At 51.3% G+C, this 23,421-nt stretch overlaps 1 protein-coding gene across 1 annotated transcript; it reads right to left on the bottom strand.

The window, feature by feature from the left end:
• Positions 1–13,693: 13,693 nt before the first annotated feature.
• CCDC197 (coiled-coil domain containing 197) lies at positions 13,694–22,900 on the bottom strand. The gene is given in 9 exon segments (XM_028167088.2): positions 13,694–13,897; positions 16,820–16,936; positions 17,222–17,287; positions 18,016–18,123; positions 19,738–19,776; positions 19,778–19,867; positions 19,940–19,992; positions 21,410–21,492; positions 22,794–22,900. Coding segments are annotated over 9 exon segments (867 nt in total).
• Between the last annotated feature and the right edge of the window lie 521 nt (positions 22,901–23,421).

Genomic DNA, 23,421 nt, shown 5'->3' with positions numbered 1-23,421 from the left:
AGGAGGGCTTCTAGGAGCCCTCATGCTGGGCCATACTAAGCCCTGGGCCTTTGGCCCATCTCCTTCTCTCCCCAGGCCACAGCAGCTCCGACCCAAGCCAGCACTGGCATTTGGAAGGAGCACTGAGCTGGAGTTCACAGGCAACCCTGAGCCCCAGGCTGGCTCTAGACTCTGCTGCTCACTGCTGTGTGGCCTCAGGTGACATCCAGGCCCCACTCTAGGCCACTGATTCCTCACTCAATGAAGGGATTGGACAATGTAGGCCATTAAAAGAAGATTTAAAAATATATTTTTACTATTGAAGCTTTTAAACAAAAACACAATCTTACCCAGAATCTCAGTATATGGAAACTTTCCTCAACTGGGGCTCAGATGAGCAGGGAAAATGTAATCTCTTTAGTCTGTAACTAATCAGACGTCTTCCTGAGCTCCCTAAAGTCTGGTTAGAAGAGAAAAAAAGCTTCCAAGGAGTTCAGCCAGTTTTCAAGCTGAGATGGAGCTGCAAATGTGAACAGTCTTTTTAGGGGCCGCCCCCTGGCTGGGTGTAAACGTGTTCTTTCTGGAATGAATCTGCTCTCCTCTTCTTGCTCCGCTTCTGCCTGGCGTCCAGGTGTCTGGGTTGCGGGGTGGGGGGTGGGGGGGTCGGGGGATGGCTGTTACGGCTTCACAGGTTTGGAGAGGGGTGTCTTGTCCTCCAGGAAAGGACCTGGGCACCTGGGTGCTGGACACCCCCAGACTTTGGGGCTGGGCTCTGTGGCCCCTGTGACTCATGGTCTGGCCTTTCTCAGGCTGGTCAGACCCAGAGAGCTCTCACAGGTTGACCCCATTTTACTCTCTACAATGTGCCCACCTTTCTCATCCCCTCTCTCCCTCACTTCCCCACTTCCCCAGTACATGAGCATAAGAGGCTGGCTCCAAGGGCCCAGAACCTTCCCCATTTTTCCCACCTCTAAGCCTCTGCTCCTCCTGGAATGTCCTTTTCATAGGCTTCACTTGTCAAAGTCCCCCATCCTTCAAATTCTGGCTCCTCCTCCATGAAGCCATCCCAGATTGCCAGGCTGGTCATGAATTCCTCTGAATTTCCACTACATCATCTCTGTCCTTCTGTGGTGTTGATCCTTTGCAACTGTGATTTGGAGGGGGCAGTAGGATCTGGTAATTACAAGTATGAGCAATGGCCTGAGGTATATATTTGTGTCGTGATTGCCATGGCATCGCTCCTTGAGAAAGGCATACCTCTGTTCCCTCGTCTGTAAAGTGAAGGTATTCATACCTGTCTCAAAGGGCATTCGGGAGGACTCAATGAGATGATCATGAAAAGCACTTGACACTGTACTTGGTACCCAGTAAGTGCCCAATATATGTGGGCTTTGCCTGGCATTTACTGGGGCCTGAGCCTTGTTCATCCTTGTGTGGCGAAGCCTAAAGAGGACAGGCAGGGATTTGCATGTGGCACGAAGGAGCCCCAGGGAGGTTTGTGTCTTTGCCGGAAAGGAGGGTCGTCTGCCCTCTCCCAAATCAGTGTCCGGAGACTATGATGGGGGATCTCAGGCAGCTGTACCCTGTTGGCAGGAGCTGTTTTAGTGCAGACCCACTTTCTGGTGCTCTTTACGTTGTGCTGTTTCACGCACTTGACCTTCTCTGCTCTGCGAGCTGCAGGGCGGGGTGCTCTGCAGGAGGACCAGGCCCCCCGGGTTGTAAAGTGGTTCACCTCCTTACAGGATGTCAACGCCATCCTCCTGCCCCCACCCCTCGAATCAGAGCATGCAACTTTGAGCTGAAGACTTTGTTGAGATGCAAACGTGTGTGCTGTTTCACTGCTGGGAAGGATGAGATAGAATCAGATTCCCCCTCCCCCTCCCTCATCCCTGGCCGCAGAGCTGTGGGCCAGCCCTGGAGTCAGTGGTCTACACTGGCTCCCACTCCTAGGGGCAATGTTGAGAAAGAGGCTTTTATTTTTAAGAAAAGTTCTTTCCGGAAAGAACAATGGAACTTGGGGGATTAGGGAATGGGGAGTTGGGGCTGACTGAATAGGGAGAACTTTCTGGAATTGGGGAAGGGGTGGAAGCAGGTGTCCCAGAACAAGAGGAAAGGCCTGTGTTCCCCGGGGGAATGCTGGACGCTGGCCTGGCTGGCCAAGACCCCTTTTGTCCCTCCATTCAAGGCGCATGTATGTTTGGGTAAAGACTGTGGCCACAGAACAAAAGACCCCTCACTCAACATTCAACAAAGATTTATTGCACATCTACTGTGTGCTGGGCACCGACTATGCACATCTGTGCACAAAACTGACAGAAGTCGCTGGCCTCACTCAGCTCCCGCTCTGGTGGGGTGGTGACCTCCGGCTCTCTGCACTGAATCTGTTGTCCAGACCACACAACCCCTATAGGGTGCGGGCAGGACAGGAGGGAGCCCCTTGGATGACTGAGATTTAATTTTCCACCAGCCTAGGAGGCACAGTGAGAGTTAATTTGGCGGGGGGCGCGGGGGGAGAAACAAAAGGAATGTACCTGCCAGGCTGCTCTGGCTTTTCAAATGAAGCAAGAAAATCTGGAAGAGAAATAACTTCACAAGGCTCAGTTATACCACATCACAGCTCACTTTTCAGTTTAAACATAACCCACAGCCCTAGGAGGCTAATAGATAGGCCAGTTTTCCAGCCAACTGCCCATTTGTGGGTTCCACCCAGGCCTGGGTTTTGAAAGCTAACGTTTCTCCAGTTTGGGTAGCAAATGCTCATACCCCACACAGCCTCCTGGGCTGAGCAGGAAATACTCCCAGCTTCCATGGGAGGAGAAAGCGTTGGGTATGGTTGACAGAAAGCCAAGGCCACTGGGGGGTCCTGGGCTTGGCAAGAGCCTCCTGTCCCCACCCCATCCTCACCTCCTTGAGGCGGGGCAGAGAGCCTGGCCCCTGAAGGAGGCTGGAACATGTCCTAGCTACAAGATCTGGGGCAGGTACATGACCTCTGTGATGGGCAGCCTCTAATGGCCCCCAACAACCCCGCCTCCTGTGTTCATGCCCTTGTGTAATTCCCTCCCCTGGAGCATGGGCTGGACCTAATGACTTGCTTGTGACAAACAGAGTACAAGAGTGATGGAGTGTCATTTCTGAGACTAGGTTACCCAAAGACAGTGGCTTCTGTCTGGCTCACTCTCTCTTCTCTCTTACTTGCCATGCTGTAAACTGCCCTATGGGGAGGTCCGTGGGACAAGGAGCTGAGGGAGGCCTTCAGCCAACAGCCAATGAGAAATGGAGGGCCTTAGTCCAACAGGCTATGGGAACTTCATTTGCCAACAGCCACATGAGTGAGCTTGGAAACCGATTCTCCTCCAGTTGAGCTTTCAGATGAAACCACAGCCCTGGCTGACAGCTTGATTGAAGCCTTGTGGAGAGATGCTGAGCCAGAGGACGCAGCTAAGCCATGCCCAGATTCCTGACCCACAAGAATAATGAGGTAGTTAATGTTCATTGTTTTAAGCTAAGTTTTGGGGTAATTTGTTATGCAGCATTAGATGACTAATACAGCCTCTCTTGCTCTCAGCCTCAGTCTGCTTCTCTAGGAAGTGGGGTTAATGATACTCACATCTCTGGGTAATTGTGTGGGTGAAGCCAGCTCTGGGGTTGCTTCGTCAAGCCCCCACTGGATGCAGAGTGGGTGCTCCACAGCACCGTTCCTTACTACTGCTTTAGTCACAGAAGTCGATGTCTAACTGCAAACTCTGCAAGCGCTGGAAAGGAAGAGAACAGGGTGCTGTGGGAGCAGTAACCCAGGGCCCTGGCCTTGTTCAGGGGGAGAGGGAAGTCTCCTCAGAGGAGGTGAATTTTGACTGAGGTCTGAAGGCTGAGTTGGAGGAGAGTTCCTTTGTCCTTCTCTTCCCTGTCCCCCCAGCCTGTTAGTCTCTTTCTTAGCACTTTGTGATTTCCTGTCCTAGTATCTATCACCATTCATCACCATTAATGTGTGTCTGCCCTGGGGAAGCTCCAAGAGGGTGGGGACCAGGTCACCACAGCACAGCAAGTACGTGACACAGTGCCTGGCACGTAGTAGGTGCTCCAGAAAACTGAACTGAATGAATGAGTAGGCACATGCAAAGACCAAGGGACAAAGCACTAGAGACAGAGGGAATGGCATAGGTGATGATCCGGGGAGAGGAGCTGGTGAATTCTAGGAACTGGGAGAGGCCCGTCAGGCTGGTGCAAGTCAAGGAGGGGAGAGTGGTTCACGTCAACCTGGAGAGGGGGTCAGGACCAGGTCATGCAGGCCTTGAGGCCTCAGGTAGGTGTTTGTCTTAAGGGCAATAGGGAGCCTTGGAAGGGGCAGGAGGGAGGGTGGACACAATCAGATGTGCTTTTTTGAGAGATCGTTGTGTCTGCTATGAGGAGAGTGGGTTTCTAGAGGGCGGGGGTGGAAGCAGAGGACCTGAAGGCCAGAGATGAGAGGGCTAGGGCCTAGGGTGGGGCACAGAGATGGGGGAAGTGGACAGTACCCAGGGGCAGACGGTGACATGGACAGGACCTGCAGTGGCTGGATGTGGGGCAGCAGGAGAGAGAGGGTCTGGGGTGATGCCACAACAGCACAGCCTCCGTTAGATTCAGCAGAGCTCAGAGCCTGAGTGAATCCCCCAACTACCATCCCCCAGGACGTGAAAAATGGAGAAGTTCAGGGCTGTGATCCCTGGAAACTCTCTAGACCCCTGGAGAGCAAAGCTCAGAAAAGCTTTGCCTTGGAGGTGTTGGTAAAAGCTTCTTGAAACTCGAGCTTTTGTTTACAGATGATGGAGGTTGTGTGGGGTAAGTGGTCCCGGGGGCCCCCAGCTCTGCCAGGCAGCGCTTGAAGTGCTGCATAAACACTGAGCAGCTTCCTGGATCATCTGTTTTCCTCAAAGATTTTTACAGGGAAGAAAACATGATTTTTTTGTATAAGAACAAAGTATTACGAAATAGAAAGCAAATTGACTCACATAAAATTTTCGGATGAAAATGCAAAAGTGCAAAAATATTTGATTTCCCTCAGGTCTGAGTACCAGGCCCCTGAAAGTCTGAGTAAACTCTTCTCTGCCACTGGAGATATTTGGCGGGTGGGGTGGGGGGCAGGGGGGGCGGAGTTCCAGGCTTTGATCAGGAAAAGTGCTCTAACTTTGAGGTCAGCCAGACTTGGGCTCTGCCACCTGATTGCTGTGTGACCTTGAGTGAGTTACTGCACCTCTCTGAGCCCAGGTATCAGTTTCAGTTGCCCACGAAAGACCCTGCCACTCCCATACTTCAAGCAGTTGTTCCTCTCAGACTGGCTTTCCAACTCTCACAATTCTCACCTTTTTGCCAGTTGCTGAAGGAGAATTAAAATTTGTTCATCTTCTAAGTGGCAGCATTTTGCCTAGAATAATTTCTTATATGAGATCACAGGAAATAGACAAATGAAGTCAATCATTGCAGGAATAAAAAACTGTAGGTATTCCCACTCCCCCCACTATATCTTATGAAAGACTTTATAGTAAAATCCAAACTGTATAAAGGTCTTAGATCAACTTTTTGAAATCTTTTAAAATGATGTGCTACACTATTCGGTATGAAAGAAAAAAAAGAAAATTTGAAAGTTCCCAACCTTCGGATCAGTCATCTTTATAGATATCATGTGATCTTATTTTTAGTCAGAACTTCCCAAGTCCATCCTCCAGAGCCGGTGATAATGTATCCAGCCATTGTTCATAAACTAGTAATAGACAGAAATACACACACACACACACACACACACACACACACACACACACACACAGAGGTCAATCATGTTTTTCTATTCCCTTCCATTTCATCCATCCCAACTCCACATGTTAAAGGCCAGTGAGGACTGAAAAAGCCCTGTGGGCCTGTGTGGCTTCACTCACCCCAGAGCAAGTCTCTGCTGGCTCCAAAGAGGTGGACACTGTCTGTCACAGGCTCCAATGTGGGTACTGGCTGTCCTGAGGCCCCCTCCTTCCTCATTCCTTGGAACAGCCCAGGTGACTGGCTACAGCATTCCTATGATTTATGATGTTATGGAGAGGGGAGAGAGAGAGCTCTTCCCCTAATAATTCCCTTGGAGGAATCATTAAACCCTTGCCTGGTTTAGCAAGGCTCATCCTATGTGACTGCTGGGGAGAGAGCTCATCCTGGAAAGTGGCATGGCCCCAGGTATCCATCGGCACCGATGCGTGGGACATGGATGACCCTGAGGGCCAAGTGGTAGCCAAGATTCCTCTGTCCCCCAAAATATCCCTCACTTTGGGCTCCTACATGGTCCTTACAATTTTTCACTTAGAGATTCACTCCTTTGCTTAAGACTTTCGTTTGTTTGTTCCTCCCTTCCTTCCTTCCTTCCTTCTTCATTTACTCAGAGGATATAAGGATGCAATCATTCAACACATATTTCTTGAGGGCCTATTCTGCGCTAGCCTCTACAATGGGTGCTGGAATATGTGGCTAAGACATAGCTTTTCTTCTTGAGAACTTCTCCTTCCAGTGGGGGAGATACAAATGTAAACAATTAAGTGACACCTATAAGGAGGTAATTACTCTTGAGAGCCTTTTACAAGGGGGTGGCAGCCAGAGGCGGGCTCTACTCGCTCTGCCTGGGGTAGGGGCAGCTGGGGAGGCTTCATGAAGGAGGTGAGGCTGGAAGTGGATAGGGAAGGGACAGGCAGGGAAAGAAAGGGCAGAAGGAACCTCCCTCGAAGCACATATGGACCGTGTGCAGCTCTCAGTGGGAGCCCAGGTGGCTGATTGGCGGGCTAGAGACATCGCCCCTCCCAGTTCACAGACACCCCTCCCAGTTTGCAGACACCCCTCCCAGACCCCAGCAGAAGCCTGATGATGAGAGCTGGTGCTGTCCTCGGGAGTCCCACCTTCACCTGAGGGTAACGCCAGGCTTGCCTCAGAGCAAATTAGACCAGTGCTTTACTGTGCACATGGATCCCCAGAGGATCTTGTTAAAATGCAGGTTCTGCCTTTCTCACAAACTCCCAGGTGATGCCCATGATGCAGGTCCCCGGACCACACTTTGAGTAGCAGGGATCTATAGTAGCACACTCTCCCTGGATTCCACCTGGGAACTTGATTCCACCTGGATTTGAACTTAAGCCATTGACTCCTGACTCTAGTTCATGATTCATACCCATGTCCCCTTCAGCCCATAACATCAGCTCTGAAAGGAGACAGATGTGAGGCCTGCCCCCTGGGCTGTGTGACCTCAGGCAAGCCTTCAACCTCTCTGAGCCGCCATTTCCTCATCTGCAAAATGGGATAGTCATTCTCACAGGGTGGGTATGAAGACTGCATGAACAATGACGAGCTTAGCAAAGTACGTGACACACAGCAAGCGCCCAGTGCATGTTAGTACTTGTTCTTATAGTTCTTTTTGCTACCAAACTGTTTCCAGTTACATTGTTCCATCTGGAGCCCGATGGACTTGAGTTAAATGTCCCAGCTCAACCACTGAGCGGCTGTGTGACCTTGGACAAGCCACAGAATTGCACTGAGCTGCAGCTGCCCCTTCTGTAGAATGGAACTGGGAAACTGCCACTTTCTAGATCACGGGTTGTGGGGAGGACCCAGTGAGGTACAGTGGCCCAAAAGCAGCATCCTAGTACCACATCAGGGAGTTCTCACCATGGGGAGAGTCATCGGGAGCCTAGCTCTCTTGACTCACACATCTCCCCTTGTGTAACACTGAAAACCTGCTCTGCGCCAGGTCCTGACTAGGCACGGAGATTTAGGGGTGAGGGAGATGCAGCTCCGGGCCTCACATCTCCCCTTGCACAGTGCTGGAGAGCAGCTTGGAGACCCAGGGCTGGGCATCCTGGTAGCTGGCAGCCAGGATGAGCGAGCTTCGGCATCAAAGGGCAGGGAAACAGTGCAGCATCTTCTGAAGGTGCCTAGTAAGAAACAGGGACATACTGGTGCCAGGTGGGCTCGGGTTTGAAGACATTTGAGATGTTCCCATGGGCTGGCCGGCACTTACAGTCTTGGGCACAAGCCTCGAAGTAGCCAGGCCATTCCTGGGCCAAGAAGAGGGATGGGCAGAGCCTGATGCCCCAGGGTGATGGGCTGGGAGTGAAGGCAGGAATGCCCAGTGCCTTTTCAGGTGGAGCCATGGCAAGGAAGCCTCTTCCAGATGTATTCTGTTATCCCCGTCTGGACAGCTTCCTTACCTGGAGAACGGAACTCAGATTGGGACACCGCATTCTAAGGCTAGAAGCCAGTGGGGTCCATTCAGAGAGCGGAGGCACATTCAAGAAATCAGAATTGCTGAACTTGGAGAAAAGACAGTGTGCAGGCGCCAAGAACCCTGTCTTCAGAGACGTGAAGAGAGTCCTGTGGGTGAAGGGCTTGACAATCAGCTTTGTTCTTGGAGACACCAAAGGTTAGGATCGGTGAGATGCCAAGAAGAGTTGGTTTCCAATTAATTTTTCCAATTTTTGAATAAATTCCACCACCCCCCCCCCCCCGGTTATAAGAATTAACCACACTTATTGCAGAAACTTTGGAAAATATGCAAAAGTAAAAAGAAGAAAATTAAAAATTAGAATCCTCCAATCCAGAGGATGGGTTGATGAACATGGCAGAACAGAGTCCCTAATCCCTTTTCGACAGCTCAGCGTTCCTCAGGAACCCAATTCCTGCCCAGCAGGTGGATTGGCTCCCCACACACTGGTGATTCTTGGGTTGGAGAGAGCATGGAATCTGAAGAAGTGTGAGGGTGTATCTGACAGCTCTTGCTGTAATACTGTGTAACAAACAACCTCCAACTTCACTGGCTTAAGCGTTTATTTCGCACTCTGTGGTCCGTGGATTTACTGAGGATTGAACGGTGTCGGTGGATCCGAGCTGCAGGTTGGTCTATGTCAGCTCCATGTGGCTCTCATCCCCCTGCAACCAGGAGGCTCCCAGAGGCCCACAAGCCCCACTGCACAATAAGTCTTAAGCCTCTGCTTGTGTCATAATCCACTGACATCCCACTGGCCAAAGCAAGTCACAGGGCCAACCCAAAGCCAAGAAGTGAATACTGAGCCTCTGGCAGGAGCACGGATGTAGACGCCACCACAGGGGGTGGAGACTAGGGACCACTTACTCAATCTACTGCACCCGGTGGGTATAAAACTTCCCACTCCACCCCAGGGTCAGGATCCTCCCACTTAGAAGCACTGCTTTAGTCTATTTCCTTCTTTTACATATATAATTTTTACTAAATTGAGTTTATATTCAACTTTTAAAAAAATGCTTGCTTTTTTCACTTAACTTTACACCCTATGGATAATTTTCCTTACATTAAGTATTTTTGAAAACATGGAATTTAATGGCTGCAGAATTATAAAATCATAAAGTTTTGCATCATTGACTGAACTCTTCCTCCGAGATATTGAGTTTGTATCCAGTTTGGCTACTGTAAGTAACAATGTGGTGGACATTTTGGTACAGACACCGTTTCTGTATTGTAATGGGCATTTCTGGCTTGTGCTTGCCCAGCACCAGGCCTCACCTCCCTGTGATAACAACTGCCTGATTTCCCTTTGGGGAACCCTTCTTTCAGTTCATATGGTTGGTCTCCAGCCATGGAAGATACTCCACCTCACAAAAACTCAAACAAAAATTTGATCAAGTCCTGGAAATCAGAGCATGGAATCTCCCCTAGTTACAGAGATTCATTCAGGATGGACAGGGGGCCTAGGCCTAGCCAATCAGAGATTTGTTTAGAGCGACACCTGACCCAAGGTGATCCAATCAGAGTAAATCCTGTGACTTGCCAGGGTTTACTGGGAAGAGACATTCCCTCTTTTCCTCTGACTTCAACTTTAAAGGATGCGGGGCCGAGGTTGTTGACAGCTATCTTGTTTATGCTGAGCCTGAAAATGAAGCCAAGCTGTAGCAGAGCAGAGCCCACAGACAGACTGGATTCTGTTGCCACTGAGCTCCTGATCAAGCTGTTCCTGAAGCTCTAGAATCCCTGGTCTTCTCGTTTTATAAGCCAATATGTTCTCTTTTTTGGCTTAAGCCAAGTTGAGTTGGGCTTTCTGTCATTTTGAACCAAATAGCTCTGGTTTTATTAACTTAAATTTCTTGACCTAGAATTGCTGAGCCAAAGGACATAAACATTTTGTAAGCCTCTTAAGATGTCTTCTCAAATTGCTTTCCAGAGAGTTTATACAAACAGCATCGCAGTGTTGGAGAGCCTATCTTATATGCATTAGTGTATTAACCAAAAATTTTTTGATGGGCAGAAGTTATGCGGTGTAATTTTATTTTTAGTGAAGCGAAATATCTTTCATGTTTATAGACCATTTTTATTTACTTTGTGATTTGCTAAAATGAACAATTGATGTCTTTTTTTTTTTTTTTTTACTGTGTATGGGTTCTTTAAATATCAAAAACATTGATCCTTTTTCAAATTTCTCACCATTTCCCCCCAGTTTATCGTCTTTAGATATTTGGCTGGGTTCTGAGGTAGATGCGTTTTTCATTTTTACGTGGTCAAATTATTTTCAGGTGTCACTTCTGTTGCTCTCATGCTTCCAAAGTTCTTCCTGACTAAAGATCAGGTAAATGTGGAGCAGATTTTCTTCTTTTTGACATTGAGATACCCAGTGTTTCTCACCCTGTGACTGGAGACCAGTCTGCACTGAAACCATCTGGGATGCTTGTTAGAAATCCAGATTTTGGGGGCCTCATGCCAGAATCAGAATTTCTGAGAATGAGCCCTGTTTAGCAAGTGTCATAGGTGGTTTTAATGAACATTAAAGTTGGAAAACCATCATTCAAAGGAACTGGAATAGACTACAGTATGTGATGTGGAAAAAGGACATAATTTGATTTTCCTGCCAAATAGCCAGTTTTCTCAGCACCAGCCATTAGCTAGTAGTCTAACTCTTCCTGGATGGTCTGTAGAAAGAATGTCCTCACGCTTGAAGAAAATTAAAGCTGGAATTCGATGTCAGGTAATGAGCTCTCAGTCTCAGAAAATGTCCAAGCCCAGGGCCTCCTAGTGTCTTGGGGCCTCCGGATCTGGGTGGGCAGTCAGATGAAATGACATTTCATAAGGTACCTGAACCACTGCGGTTTTCTCCAAATGCCCTCGAAGGCCTTTCTCCAGCTAATATGGAACCCAGGAGGAAAGTGCTTTAAAGGTACAGAGTCAGGGCTGAGAGAGCTTTCTGTCTGACAGAAAAGCCCAGCAAGGATAAACCCCAGCGTTCTAGTACATGCCAGCAGCCTGAGAGAGCAGGGCCCCTAAGCGCAGTTCCCAGTTGTCCATTTCATGACCCAAGCTCCGCCCAGAGGAGGCTGGGAGCTCCTAAAAGACTCAGATGCCCACTGCAAACTTAGACTAATGGCCAGGTCACTGCCACACCAGGTATCTGTTCTGATGGCCCTCCTCCCCAAGGAGTGTGCCAAACATCTGAACTAGACCTACAAACATACACACAACAGGGGCACGGCAGGCAGATGGCAGGGGACAGAGGACAACAGCTCCACACAGAGCCCCAGCGGGCAAAGCGAGAGGACTGTTCCCTGGGCCCCTAACAGGGTGTTATGTTCAGCACCTCCCAGGAGGTCAGACGGGGTGGGGATGGCCCTCCCGGGATGCCAGGTCCCCATGACGCTTGCCCCATTGTGCAGATCCGGGCAGGGGGAGTTGGTACTCCAGGTGAAGCAGAGCCCAGCTTAGGCGTTTGGGATTTGCCATTACTCCCAAGCAGCAGTTCTCAAAGTGTGGGCCTGGGACCAGCAGCGGCAGCATCACCTGGGAACTTGTCAGAAATGCAGATTCTAAGGCCTGGCCACCCTAGGCCTGCTGGATGAGAAGCTCTGCGGGTAGACCCACTCTCTGTTGTAACAAGCCCTCCTGAGGGATGTTCAAATCTAAGAATTGTTGGCCTAACATGTGCCCACATTACAGGGAGACTAACGAGATACTTCAGATCTCTTTGGAAAGTGGATGTTGGGTGGAGAGAAAGGAAGCAGTGAGGTACGGATGCGAGATGCTCCCTGCCATGGACTGAATGTTCCTGTTCCCTAAATTCCTATGTTGAAATCCTAACCCCAGTGTGATGGTGTTAGGAGGTGGGGCCTTTGGGAGGTGATTAAGTCATGAGGGTGGAGCCCTCATGAATGGGATTTGTGTCGTTATGAAAGGGACCCCGGGAGCTCCATCACCCCTTCCACCACCTGAACCAGGAAGTGGGCTCTCACCAGACACCAAACCTGCCAATGCCGTCATCTTCGACTTCCAGCCTCCAGAACTATGAGAAATAAACGTCTGTTGTTTAAGCCACCTGGTGTATGGTATTTTGCTATGGCAGCCAGAATGGTCTAAGACACCCCCAGGTATGGCCTCCAAACCTCGTAGCCTGGCCTTTGCCACCCCACGGTGGCTCCCCAGCCCACCATCTCAGACTGCCTGTCGGGTTCTTTGTGCTCCAGCCAAACTGGAAGCCCTACCCTTGTTTCCTTCAGTTTCTTCAGCCCTCCCCCAACCTCTCCCTTCTGAAATCCGACTCAAGCCCTACCTGGGATGCTCTCTTTGCCCCAAAGGCCTGTGAGTCAGAAACTCGAAAGGATGTTTTCTCTGCAGCTCCCCCGGCCTTTTAAGAAAACTGCTCTTAAGACCTGACCCGACATAACCTTCTTTCTTATATTTAGCTTCCCTAAATATTTCAGTGGCCAGGTCCTACTCAGCCTCCCACCCCCTCCCTCCGAGCCTCCCGTCCCCTCTCCCAACAGCACCTGGAAAACAGCAGACCCTCGGTGCTTGTTGAAGGAATAGCAGCATCTTTTCTGAAACTCCCCTTTGAAAGGTAATTTGCTGATGCCCCACCATTTGCTGCAAATCAGTTGCTCCGAACTTTCAAAGTTAACCTAAATCAGTTAACATCAGCAGACCCGCAGAAGTGAATCCTTTTCGGGGCTGCGGTGGCCGCCAGGATGATTTCACCTCCGTGGCTCAATAACACCAAGCCAGTGCCATCCACGCAGAGGCCTTTCCAACCTTGACCTAAGAACGTCAGACTGGAGAGGGGATTCCCTTAGACATCCTCGCACCCGGTTTCACATGTGGGAAAACCAGCCCAGAGAGGGGCTTTGCCCTGCCCCCAGTCCCCCTGAGAGTAGCACTCATTCCAGACAGCTCAGGGACCCTCAGGTGGGCAGAAGGCACCAAACTGGTATCCAGTTTCTGGGAACCAGTGATGAGATGTCTTTCTACAAACTGAGTACCCCTGGTCTGCTGTGGGCCAGGCCAGCTCTCGCGTATCCTATGGTGGCTCTTTGTGAGAGTTCCTATGACTGCAGCGTTCCCAATAGTCGGGCATCCATTCAAGCTCCTTGGCCCCAGACAGACCCACCAATGACAGCGAGAAATGCATCCCCAGCTTCTGGGTGCAGGTCTCCAACCTGGGACTTCCCACCAGGCTGCTGCCTCTGACTTGGGAACCTCCCTCTGTCTCGCCCACCGTCCCAGGCAGGCCTCACCTCGATCCCTGCCAATCCCCCAATGCAGGGAACAGCGCCCCCTCAACCCCACCTGGCCCTAGCTGCCCCACCTCTCGCTGAGCCCCGCCTCCCCTGGCGCCCACCCACTCAGGAGCGCTGGTGGTGAAAAAAGGAAGCCAAGCAGGTAAGGAGATGGTCGTGATGCTGGCAGGGCTGGTGGCCCTGGGCTGTGTCAGTACAGGCTGGAGCACTCTGAAGTCTGGGTGCTAGGAAAGGGGGTCCTGGGGATCGAATCTTGACTCTTTGAATGTTTCCTGAATGGTCTGGGGTAACTTCTGAGGCCCCGGTCCTTGGGGTTGTCTGCTGTCCAGCACACTCTGGGTCCCGTGAGCAGTGAGATGAATCTCACAGTCTCCATTTTGTCCAACATAAATTCCTGGGAGAAAAAAGAAATCTCTCTCACTTGACTGTACTCTGGCCCCTGGACACCACTTCCCAGGGACCAAAGCAACATCAAGGTTGACCTGCGTCTCCTTTAGTCTTCACAAGGGCCCTGCCAAAGATGTGGTATCAATGCCAATTGGCAAATGAGCAAACTGAGGCTCAGAGAGGTTAAGTGACTTGTCTGAAGTGACACAGCCCAGCAGTGGCAGAGCTGGATGGCTCAGAGCCCAGGTCCTTGTGCGGCTTCTTGAATGTGGTTGCCTGCCTCTTCTCACTGCTTCCTCCAAGAAGCCCACCCTCTCTGAGGGGCACTCATTTCTTAAGGGCCAGGTGACCTTTATCTCCCTCCACCTCTCTTTCCCTAGTACCATGCCGAGCGCATGTGGGTGACTCTGAGTCTTGACTGAGTGATTGCTGAGGGAGATCTTTGGGACGCCCTGACATCACTGGGTAATTTCTTCCTTTTTCTTGGGAAGAAGATGAAATTAATACACTGTGACTGTAGGGCAAATGTGCCCTTACTTAAATGCTCAATCATATCATGATGTGAAGGATCAATGCCCCAGGGGATGCCAGTTATGCAGCCTTCACTGTGAATGGTGCCCCAAGAGCTGTACCATGGAGCAGAGGCCCTGATACTGCCTGTGAAGTTCTCCTGAGTTCTTCTCAACTAAAAGACGCAGGCTCGCTCACTGTGGACTCTTGCTGCTAGACAACGTTGGCCATGGGACTCGCCGCCAGTGTCCCAGAGGCGCTAAGAATCCTGAGTTCAAACAACTCCACTGAACTTGCCTCGAAAGAGAAAAGCAAGCTATGACTTAGGATGAAACCAATGCTGAAGCTGGCAGACAAGGGAGGGTGGCAAGGATGGGTCCTGGTGGTGTCACTGAGCCTTGGGTCACACCAGACCTGAAACCCACCCAGACACGGAACTTCCACGCACGATGCAAGACATGCAGTTACAAGAGTCAAACAACCTCAAAAAGGAAAAGTGAGGCTGGAGGACTCACTTCCCAATTACAAAACTTACTGCAAAGCTGCAGTGATCCAGACGGTGCTAAGGACAGGCGTAAGGACCAATGGAATAGGATGGAGAGTCCAGGAATAAACCTTCACATTTACAGCCAATTGATTTTTGACAAGAATGAGGAGACAATTCAATGAGGAGAGAGCAGTTTTTTTAGCAAATGGTATCGGGACAACTGAATATCCTTATGCAAAATAATGAAAGTGGACCCCTATCCCATACCATATACAAAAATTAACTAAAAATGCATCATAAACCTAAATACTGGAGCTAAAACTATAAACTTCTTACAAGAAAACTTAGGTGTAAATCTTCATGACCCTGGATTAGGCAATAGTTTCTTAGATTTGATGCCTAAAGCACAAGTAACTAAAATAAAAATATATAAATCGGGTTTCATCAAAATTGAAATCTTTGTGCTTTAAAGGACACCATCAAAGTGAAAAGACAACCCATAGGATGAGAGAAAATATTTTCAAATCGTATATTTGATAAGGGACTTTTATCCAGAATATACAAAGAATATTTACAACTCAGCAATAAAAAGACAAACAATCCAGTTAAAAGGTGGGCAAAGGATCTGAGTAGACATTTCTCCAAAGAAGATACACAAATGGCCAATAAACACGTGAAAGAATGTTCAACATTATTAATGATCAGGGAAATGCAAATCAAAACCACAATTAGATACCACTTCACACCCATTAGGATGGCTAAATTATAAAAGACAGACCACCAAGTGTTAACAAGGATATGGAGAAACTGGAATCCTCATATTTTGATCACAGGATTGTAAAATTACACAGCCACTTTGGAAAACAGTTCAGCAGTTCCTCGCTGAGTTACCACAAGACTCAGAAATTCCACTCCTAAGTATATACCCAAGATAACTGAAAAGATATGTCTATGCAACAACATGGGCATGAATGTTCATAGCAGCATTATTCATAATAGCCCCCAAATGAAAACAACCCAAATGTCCATCAACTAATGGATAGATAAACAAAATGTGGTCTCTCCATGCAGCGAAATATTATTCAGCCATAAAAAGGAATGATTTGTGCTACCACGTGGATGAAACTTGAAGACATCATGCAAAGTGAAAGAAGCCAGATACAAAATGTATTTTGGGGAAGTGATGAAGAGATTCAGGAAATAGATACTAATGATAGTTGTGAAATTCTGAAACTGTACTGAAAACACTGAAGTGTGCACTTTAAAAGGGTAAATCTTAGGGTACTAGAATTATATCTCAATAAAGCTATTATTAAAAAGAAAACAAGATATGGTGCTGTGGGTGGAAGCCAATCTGATCACATGACCTCCATTACTGCAGCATCAGCATTATGACTGGTGGGAGTTTGGTCCTGGTGGGGACCCTCCCACTGAGAAGGGAAATCTCAGTGGACTTGACGAGAGTCTGAAGTTTAAAATGAGGACCCTGCACAGAGGCTCCCTCGGTCACTGAAATGTGCCTCCCCGTGTAATCGTGACTACATCTGTGTGCTCCTTGGTGTGTTTGCAGGTGTGTCAGTGTATGTTTCGTGTATATTGCAGGGTGCGAGGAGAGCCCATATGAGTGTCTGTATGAGTGTGTACCCCGTGTGTGTGTGTGTGTGTGTGTGTGTGTGATGTACCGGGGTGGGGCTCCACATTAAGACCAGGCAGGGCAGGAGCTCCTTTACAACCCTCTGACCCTGCACCAATGAGCGTTCATTACAAGTTTGCTAAGAGCCTAAAAGAGACCCTGAGACCCTACCGCACCCGTGCAGGAGCCATGCAGCCATGGAGGGAGGACCTGATAGGGCAGCTCACCACCCATGCCCCATAAGCCGAGGCCGAGGGCAGGCTCAAGTCGGAGGCCAGCCTGGGCATGAGAGTCCTCACCCGGATGAGGTCGAGCTTGGAGAAGAGACCCGCGCCCTTGGGCATGCCGTGGGCAGAGGCGCAGCGCTGCTGGGCCGTGCTGTGGATGGCCGTTTGCATGCAGTTGAGCAGTTGGTTCTGCAGGCTCGGGCCCCTCCCAGAATTCCCTGCCCCCTGTCCCCAGCTCACTCAGGCCGGAGAAGTGTCCTGAAGCCAGGATCCACCTCCTCCTGCTGGTCTTGGCTCCACAACCAAAGGGGCTTGGACGAGTCCCCCCTCACCTCGGGGCCAGAGCATCCGCCTCTGCAAAGAGGCACACTGGACCGACTAACTTCCAAGAGGGTCGTCCCGGCTGGGCACATCTGTGGTCCACACCCAGGGCAGGGGCCAGGAGGGGACACGGGGGAACCCAGGGCTCCTCACTCTGGGAAGCTCCAGAGTTGTGGACTTCAGGCCTTCAGGGTTGTGATCAGCAACCTTACTTCTCACCTTCCAGAGAAAGACCCATAACAGACTTTATAAACTGTGGCCAATCCAGTTCCCCCTCAAAGCTCCTTGGTTGGAAGTCAGCAGCCCACAGACCCCAACCCTCATGTCTTCCAAACTAGGATCCCACAAGGGCCGGAGAAGGTCCCACGTTTGCTGACCGCACCCTGCCCAGGTGGAGTGTGCCTGGCACAGCCCTGTGCCCCAGCCTTGCTCCCCCGTGTCCTCCAGGCAGCCCCCAAGGCCAGAAGGGCCCAGGCTCTGGTACGCGGAGGACCCGGGGGTCCGGAGAATAACTAGTCCACATTCTCCAGGCCAGGAAGGAGGAGCTCAAGGGATTAAACCCAGAAATCCTGGCCCCGGACTTCAGCCCTGACTTACTCTTTCCAAGCTGCATTCTTCTCATCTGTGAATAGACATGAGTAAGAATCAACCAATATTTAGGAGTGCAGATGCCAGGCCCGGGGACTGTACGGGGGCATCCCAGCTGGTCCTTAACTACCTGTGGCCTCAGTTCTCCCACCTGTCACATGACATCAGGCTCATCTTAGAGAAGCCCTTTGAAAGCTAACAGTCACCAAGGAGAGGTAAGTGGGTAAGTGGTGTGCATGTGCGTGCGTGTGTGTGTGCGCGTGTGTGTGTGTGTTGCGGGCCGATCATTATCGAGGAGACAGCAGCCCCCGGCCCCTGCGCTGCCCGACCCCCAACCCCAGCCAGTGGACTTGACTCACATCACAGCTGCCTGTGTCTTTCTGGTAGGTGACACCATGATCCAACTGCCGCCACTGCTCCTGCTTGCGGTGACACTTCTGCAGCTGGCAGAGCCGGATCTTGAGGCTCTGTGGTAGGGTGGCTGGTCAATTCGGTGCAGCTGACCTCCCGGGGCACCTGCCCTGGGCCTGGTCCCGAGGAGCTCACGGCTCGGGGGACTGAGAGATGATGGGGGTGGAGGAGGGGAAAGTTCTGGGTGGTCAGGGCCCTTTAAGGCACCAGGAGATGCAGGAAAATGTATGTCTAGGATCACTAGGGTTTGAATCCCAACTCAGCTCCTGGAGCCCGTTTTTCTCACCGTAAGCAGAACCACCTGTCTGGGCCCTTCCGGCTGCAGGAGCTGCTGGGAGGACACCAGGGGGCAAGGCTGTGACAGCCTCTGCGGCCCAGGCCTGCGGGGCACAGGATGTGCTGTGTGCACTCCCACGCCAGGCCCCGCGGAGATGTGTTTGGAGGACACAGGATATACATGTGTCCTCACTTTTCTGAGGCCTAGTTTTCTTACTTAGAAAATGAGAAAAATAGCATGCCTGGGACTAGGGTGCAACATTTAACTCAAAATTAATATAAATGATATTTTAATGCAATTTTTTTGTTTGTTTTTGTTTTTGCCCGTACTGCGCAGCTTGCGGGATCTTAGTTCCCCAACCAGGGATCGAACCCATGCCCCTGAAGTGGAAGCGCGGAGTCCTAACCACTGGACCACCAGGGAATTCCCAAATGCAGTGTTTTTTAAAAATGAAAGTTAAGGCAAAAAAAAAAAAAATCCATGATGAACAAAGTATTAAAATTCTCAATAAAGTTGGGATCCAACCTTCTACTTGCATACTCACCTCACTCCCCTCCTCTAGTCTCAGCTCTAGGAATAGAAGCACCTACCTCCGGGTGCTGGGGTGAGGTTTAAATGAGATAAAGCTTGTTAAGTGCTTCTCACAGTGCCCCGTCCACGAAGGAAAAACAACGTACAAAATGGTGTAGGTTTTCAGTGTTACCACTAGGGGGCAGAGACTGGCTGCAAATGCCATGCCACTGTCCTTTGCAAGAATCAGCCGACTCATCAGCCTCACTTTCCCTGTTCCCTTCCTCTCCATGTCCCCGTCCTCTGTCTTCTCCGTGTCCCCAGGCCCCAACTGCAGCACAAAAATTCATCATGCCATGCCTTTGCCAGGGCAGTTTCTTCCAGATGGAATGCCCATCCCTTGGGGTGGAAGTTCAATTTATTAGAAGATTAACCAACTATGAGGGAGATGACCTCTTGGAGCACTTAACTCTGAGACAGTTTGTGTTCAGTGTCTCACAACAGCCTACCAACTAGGTTGAATTGCCCCCTCGTCACAGAAGAGGAAACTGAGGCTCAGAGAGGGTCTAAACGTGCCCAGGGTCATGCAGCTAGTCAGAGGCTGAGTTGGAATTTGAACCCCAGTCTGTCTGAATCTAGAAATCCTGACTTTTCTACCATGAAGAACACCTTTTAAGTATAAGCTGAGTCTTCCTCAGGAGAAACCCAGCAGAAAGGGAGGGAAAGGGGTACAGAACAAGGCTCTGGAGTGACCGCCCCACTCAGACCCTCTCAGAAGCCCACCCCTGCTCCAGGCCTTCTCTGAGGGTGCAGAGGGAAGGGGGTCCCTACATCCCAGTTCTCTGGGCCAAGGGGGATGGGCCAGGCTTCAGGCAGCTGTTACCGGGATAAGAGCCCTATGGCCTCCCTCTAGAGACTCCCTCCAGGCTTTGGTGGACGGCCTGGCTCATCTTGAAGAAGGCCTCCAGACGCTTCTGGTTGTCCTGGCTGACTGCGAAGAGCTTCCCATAGTGCTCCACCGGGGCCTCCACCATGGCCTCCACCGGGGCCTCCACCATGGCCTCCACCGTGGCCTCCACCGTGGCCTCCACCGTGGCCTCCACCGGGGCCGCCTCCGGCTCCTCCCCTTGGTTGTAGCCTACAGAGACAGTGCATGGCAGGATGGGTGGGCACAGAATGCCCAGCCCTCACCTGCCCCCTGCAGTGATCCTAGTAAGGTAGGTGGGGCTTCTGCTGTCCACTGGAGCCCCAAAGTTGAGGGTGCCCCATCACTGACCTCCCACCTCTTCAAGAGAAGAATCAGCATTTGAAAGGCCACCGTGAGGCTGAGAACAAGGATTCTGGATCAAGGCTGCCCAGTGAGGCAGGAGAACCCCCCCACCGCCACCCCAGGAGAAACTGCCGACTGGGGGAGCCTGCAGGAAGAGGACAGGGATTGTTGCTGTCCCGAGTGACGGGATCCCCAGCTTGGGTGGTTGCTCATTCTGGATGAGTTGAACAGGGTTGAATTGCTGAATTAGGAAGGTCCCAAACTAGGAGGCTTCTAGAAGCAGCACTGGGTGCTGGGTCTGCTTCAAACCCCGTGCCTGACCGGGAGGCCTGCGCCCCTCCTTGGCTTGGTGCTCAAGGCTCTTTGGTGCTGTTCAACCTTCCAATCACATCTCCCAGCGACCCCTGCCGGATCCCGGCGCTCCAGTACACTGGAACTCAACCCCAAACCCACTGCACAGGGCCGTGGCTCCAGCCTACATCTGTGCTGTTCTCCTGCCTGCGGCGCTGTTCCCTGTGCTGAACACATTTGAGCCCCATGAATGGCCCCCTCCTCCATGAAGCCTTCCCTGACCTCCAGGGCAGAGTCCTTGGGGCTCCTGCAGCTCCAGAGCACTTAGCACAGTGACTCTGAAATCAGATAGACCAGAGTCTGAGACCCAGCCCCACCACTTCCTGTCTGGGCGACTTGGGCAAGTCCCTTGACCTCCCTGAGCCTGGGTAACACAGTTCTCAGAAGCTCCTAAAGCGGGTAAAAGGATTTAGTAAAGAGCTTAGCACAGAGTGACTATTTCATAAACAGTAATAGTTACTTTTATTATTGGTGATGTAAAGACAATGACGATAATAAAATTATGTATGTTTGGCTCCCCTTTTCTTTCCTATCAAGTTTTCAGCACTGATAACAGTGGATTCTGGTGCAAATCATGATAAAACAGAACACAAAACTCATTTCAGATGCCTGTGTAATTTTAGTTCCTAAGAGCAAAATCAAAGACAAATGAGATAATAATAACAGCTGACACTTACTGGGTGCTAGCTAAACCTCCGGCACCCGGCTACGTGCTCGGAAAGGATGATCCAGTCCACAGAACTGTTGCTGTTCCCGCCAGAGACGTTGAGAACTTGCTGCAGGCCACATGGCTGGCTCGACTACGGTGGCACTGGCCTGTGGATCCCCATTCTGCCGGCGAGCTCAGGGCTCAGCGAGCTCACACGCGCCCGGGTTCCCAGGCTGGGAGGTGGCCGCAGAGAGGACAGGCCTGCTGAGGAAGTTACATACGTACCCTTGGGGATTTTCTCAAGGACCTTGATCAGATAGTCTTCAAAAACCTTATGCTTCTCCACCTCTCTCCTCAGCTTCCTCTGTCTGTAGAGACATTTCAGTGCTGGCGAGAGAGCCAGACGTGAGAACACGGTTTGGAGACTTCCAGGTCGTGACCCCTGGCAAAGGCCAGCCTCTGTGGATCTGCACGGATCCGGGCTGGGCTGGTCACTGACCCCATCAGTGGGCCACTGACTCGAGTCTCTCTACCCCCATTTCACTGCTGAGTAAACTGAGCCACAAACAGGTCAAATAGGTGCCTGTGGTCAGGCCACGAGGAAGGGGCCTGGGGGCCGGCGAGGCCGGGCCTTTGTGGCATGGAGTCTATAGAGCCCCTCCTGCAGGCTGAGCTGGTGGCAGATGGCCTGAGGCCCCAGTAGCCGGTGATCCGGCCACAGGCTTTGCCTCTCTGTACCTGGCTGGCCCGTCCGTAACAGGGGTAACCAGACCCCTCCCTCACAGGCCGGTGGGGACCGGGTCTGGGGCTCCCAGCACATCATAAGCACTCAGTCTGTGGTCGGGGCCCCGGCAGCCCCCAGAGGGGCGACAGCCACGTGCTGCTGCCCAGCCGTCAGGGGGCATCACCAAGCAAGATGCGTCTCCAATAGGTTGCCCACCCTGGGCGCCTTCAAGGTCAGTGGTCAAGGGCAGAGGGCAGAGCAGGAAAGGGCTGTGGTGGGTATCTCTGAGTGACTGCAGATTTCCCCAGGGCAAGCCACTCTGCCTCTCAGGCCCCATTTTCTCATCCATACAGTCTTGGAAAATGCAGGAAAAAATTGTCTTCTCCCGGCAAATACCACGTGGGGCCCTGTGAGCCACGGTGCTAAACCTTTCGGTGGGGAGGTTGGGAAGCCCTATGAGAATCCGATGGACCAGTTGGAACTTTTCTCCATAAAATCGCTCACAGATGTCAATACATCCTTTTGCATCTAACTCAGGCTTTCGTGGGCAGCCTGAAATTGAAGAGTCACCCAGGGGCAAGGATTCAGGGCGTCTGCTTGGAGACACAGCAGCAACCCTGCAGGTTGATTTTAGAGGGGCCGAGCTGGCAGATGTGTAGGGATGGTCACCCACAGCCCTGCCTTCGTGGAGGGAGACTAAGCTTGCACAGGGCCTGGGACTGGCCCAAGGTCTGAGGTCAAAGGGCGGGAGCCAAGCCCCCCACCTCCTCACCACTTGCAAATCAGCTGCCCCTCTTGACTTACTCCCAGGCCTCAGTCCCCTCCCCGTTCATTTCCTGGCCTGGACTCCTCAGGCATTTTTTGCTCAGTTCCAGCTGTTTAGCCCACTGCAGGTGGCCCTGGGGCTGAGACAGGGGGCACGGCGGGGCTTGGGACAGCTCGTACTTTGCCTGGAGTTGGCAGAGTTCCTGGAACAGCACCTGCAGGTCCCTGTCCTTGTCACCGGTATTGCTCAGGCCAGCCTCCTGGCCTGTGTCCACGGCCGCCGGCATTGCCCCTCACCACCTCAGGCTACGCTGGAGGATGAGAGCCACGTGGGCCAGGCAGGAAGAAGATGGATGGCCACAGCAACAGTCAAGGCAGCAGCTTTCTCTTCTGATTCTCCTGACGGTCCTCAGAAGCCAGTTTACTTCCCACTTCATAGAAAAGGAAACCGAGGTTCAGAGAGGCCCCTGTGACCAGCTTGAGGATGTACAACAGGGCTGGATTTCGACTCCGGTTTCACTAAGTTCAAAGTCTGAGTTCTTTGAGTTGTGCCCCCCAGCTCTGGAGGAGCCAAATGTGCCATTCTGCAGTGGCGTTATTGCCTTTGTCACCCCATAACTGGGACAGCTCCATCACAATCAAGTTCCACGGGTGCCAAGATGCCTGGGACTTCCAACAGGTGCTAGCTTCCAAGAGCATTCAGGAAAGACTCCGAGGGTCAGAGCTGGGGATGGGTGAGAGAGTAGCCCACATAGGAAGGAGATACCTTTGTCATCTATCTCTACCCACCCGTCCCTCCAGCCATTTA

This window comes from Balaenoptera acutorostrata (assembly GCF_949987535.1).
Source record: "Balaenoptera acutorostrata chromosome 3 unlocalized genomic scaffold, mBalAcu1.1 SUPER_3_unloc_1, whole genome shotgun sequence".
NCBI classification, from domain to species: Eukaryota; Metazoa; Chordata; class Mammalia; order Artiodactyla; family Balaenopteridae; genus Balaenoptera; species Balaenoptera acutorostrata.
This window is presented reverse-complemented; position numbering and strand designations above follow the sequence as displayed.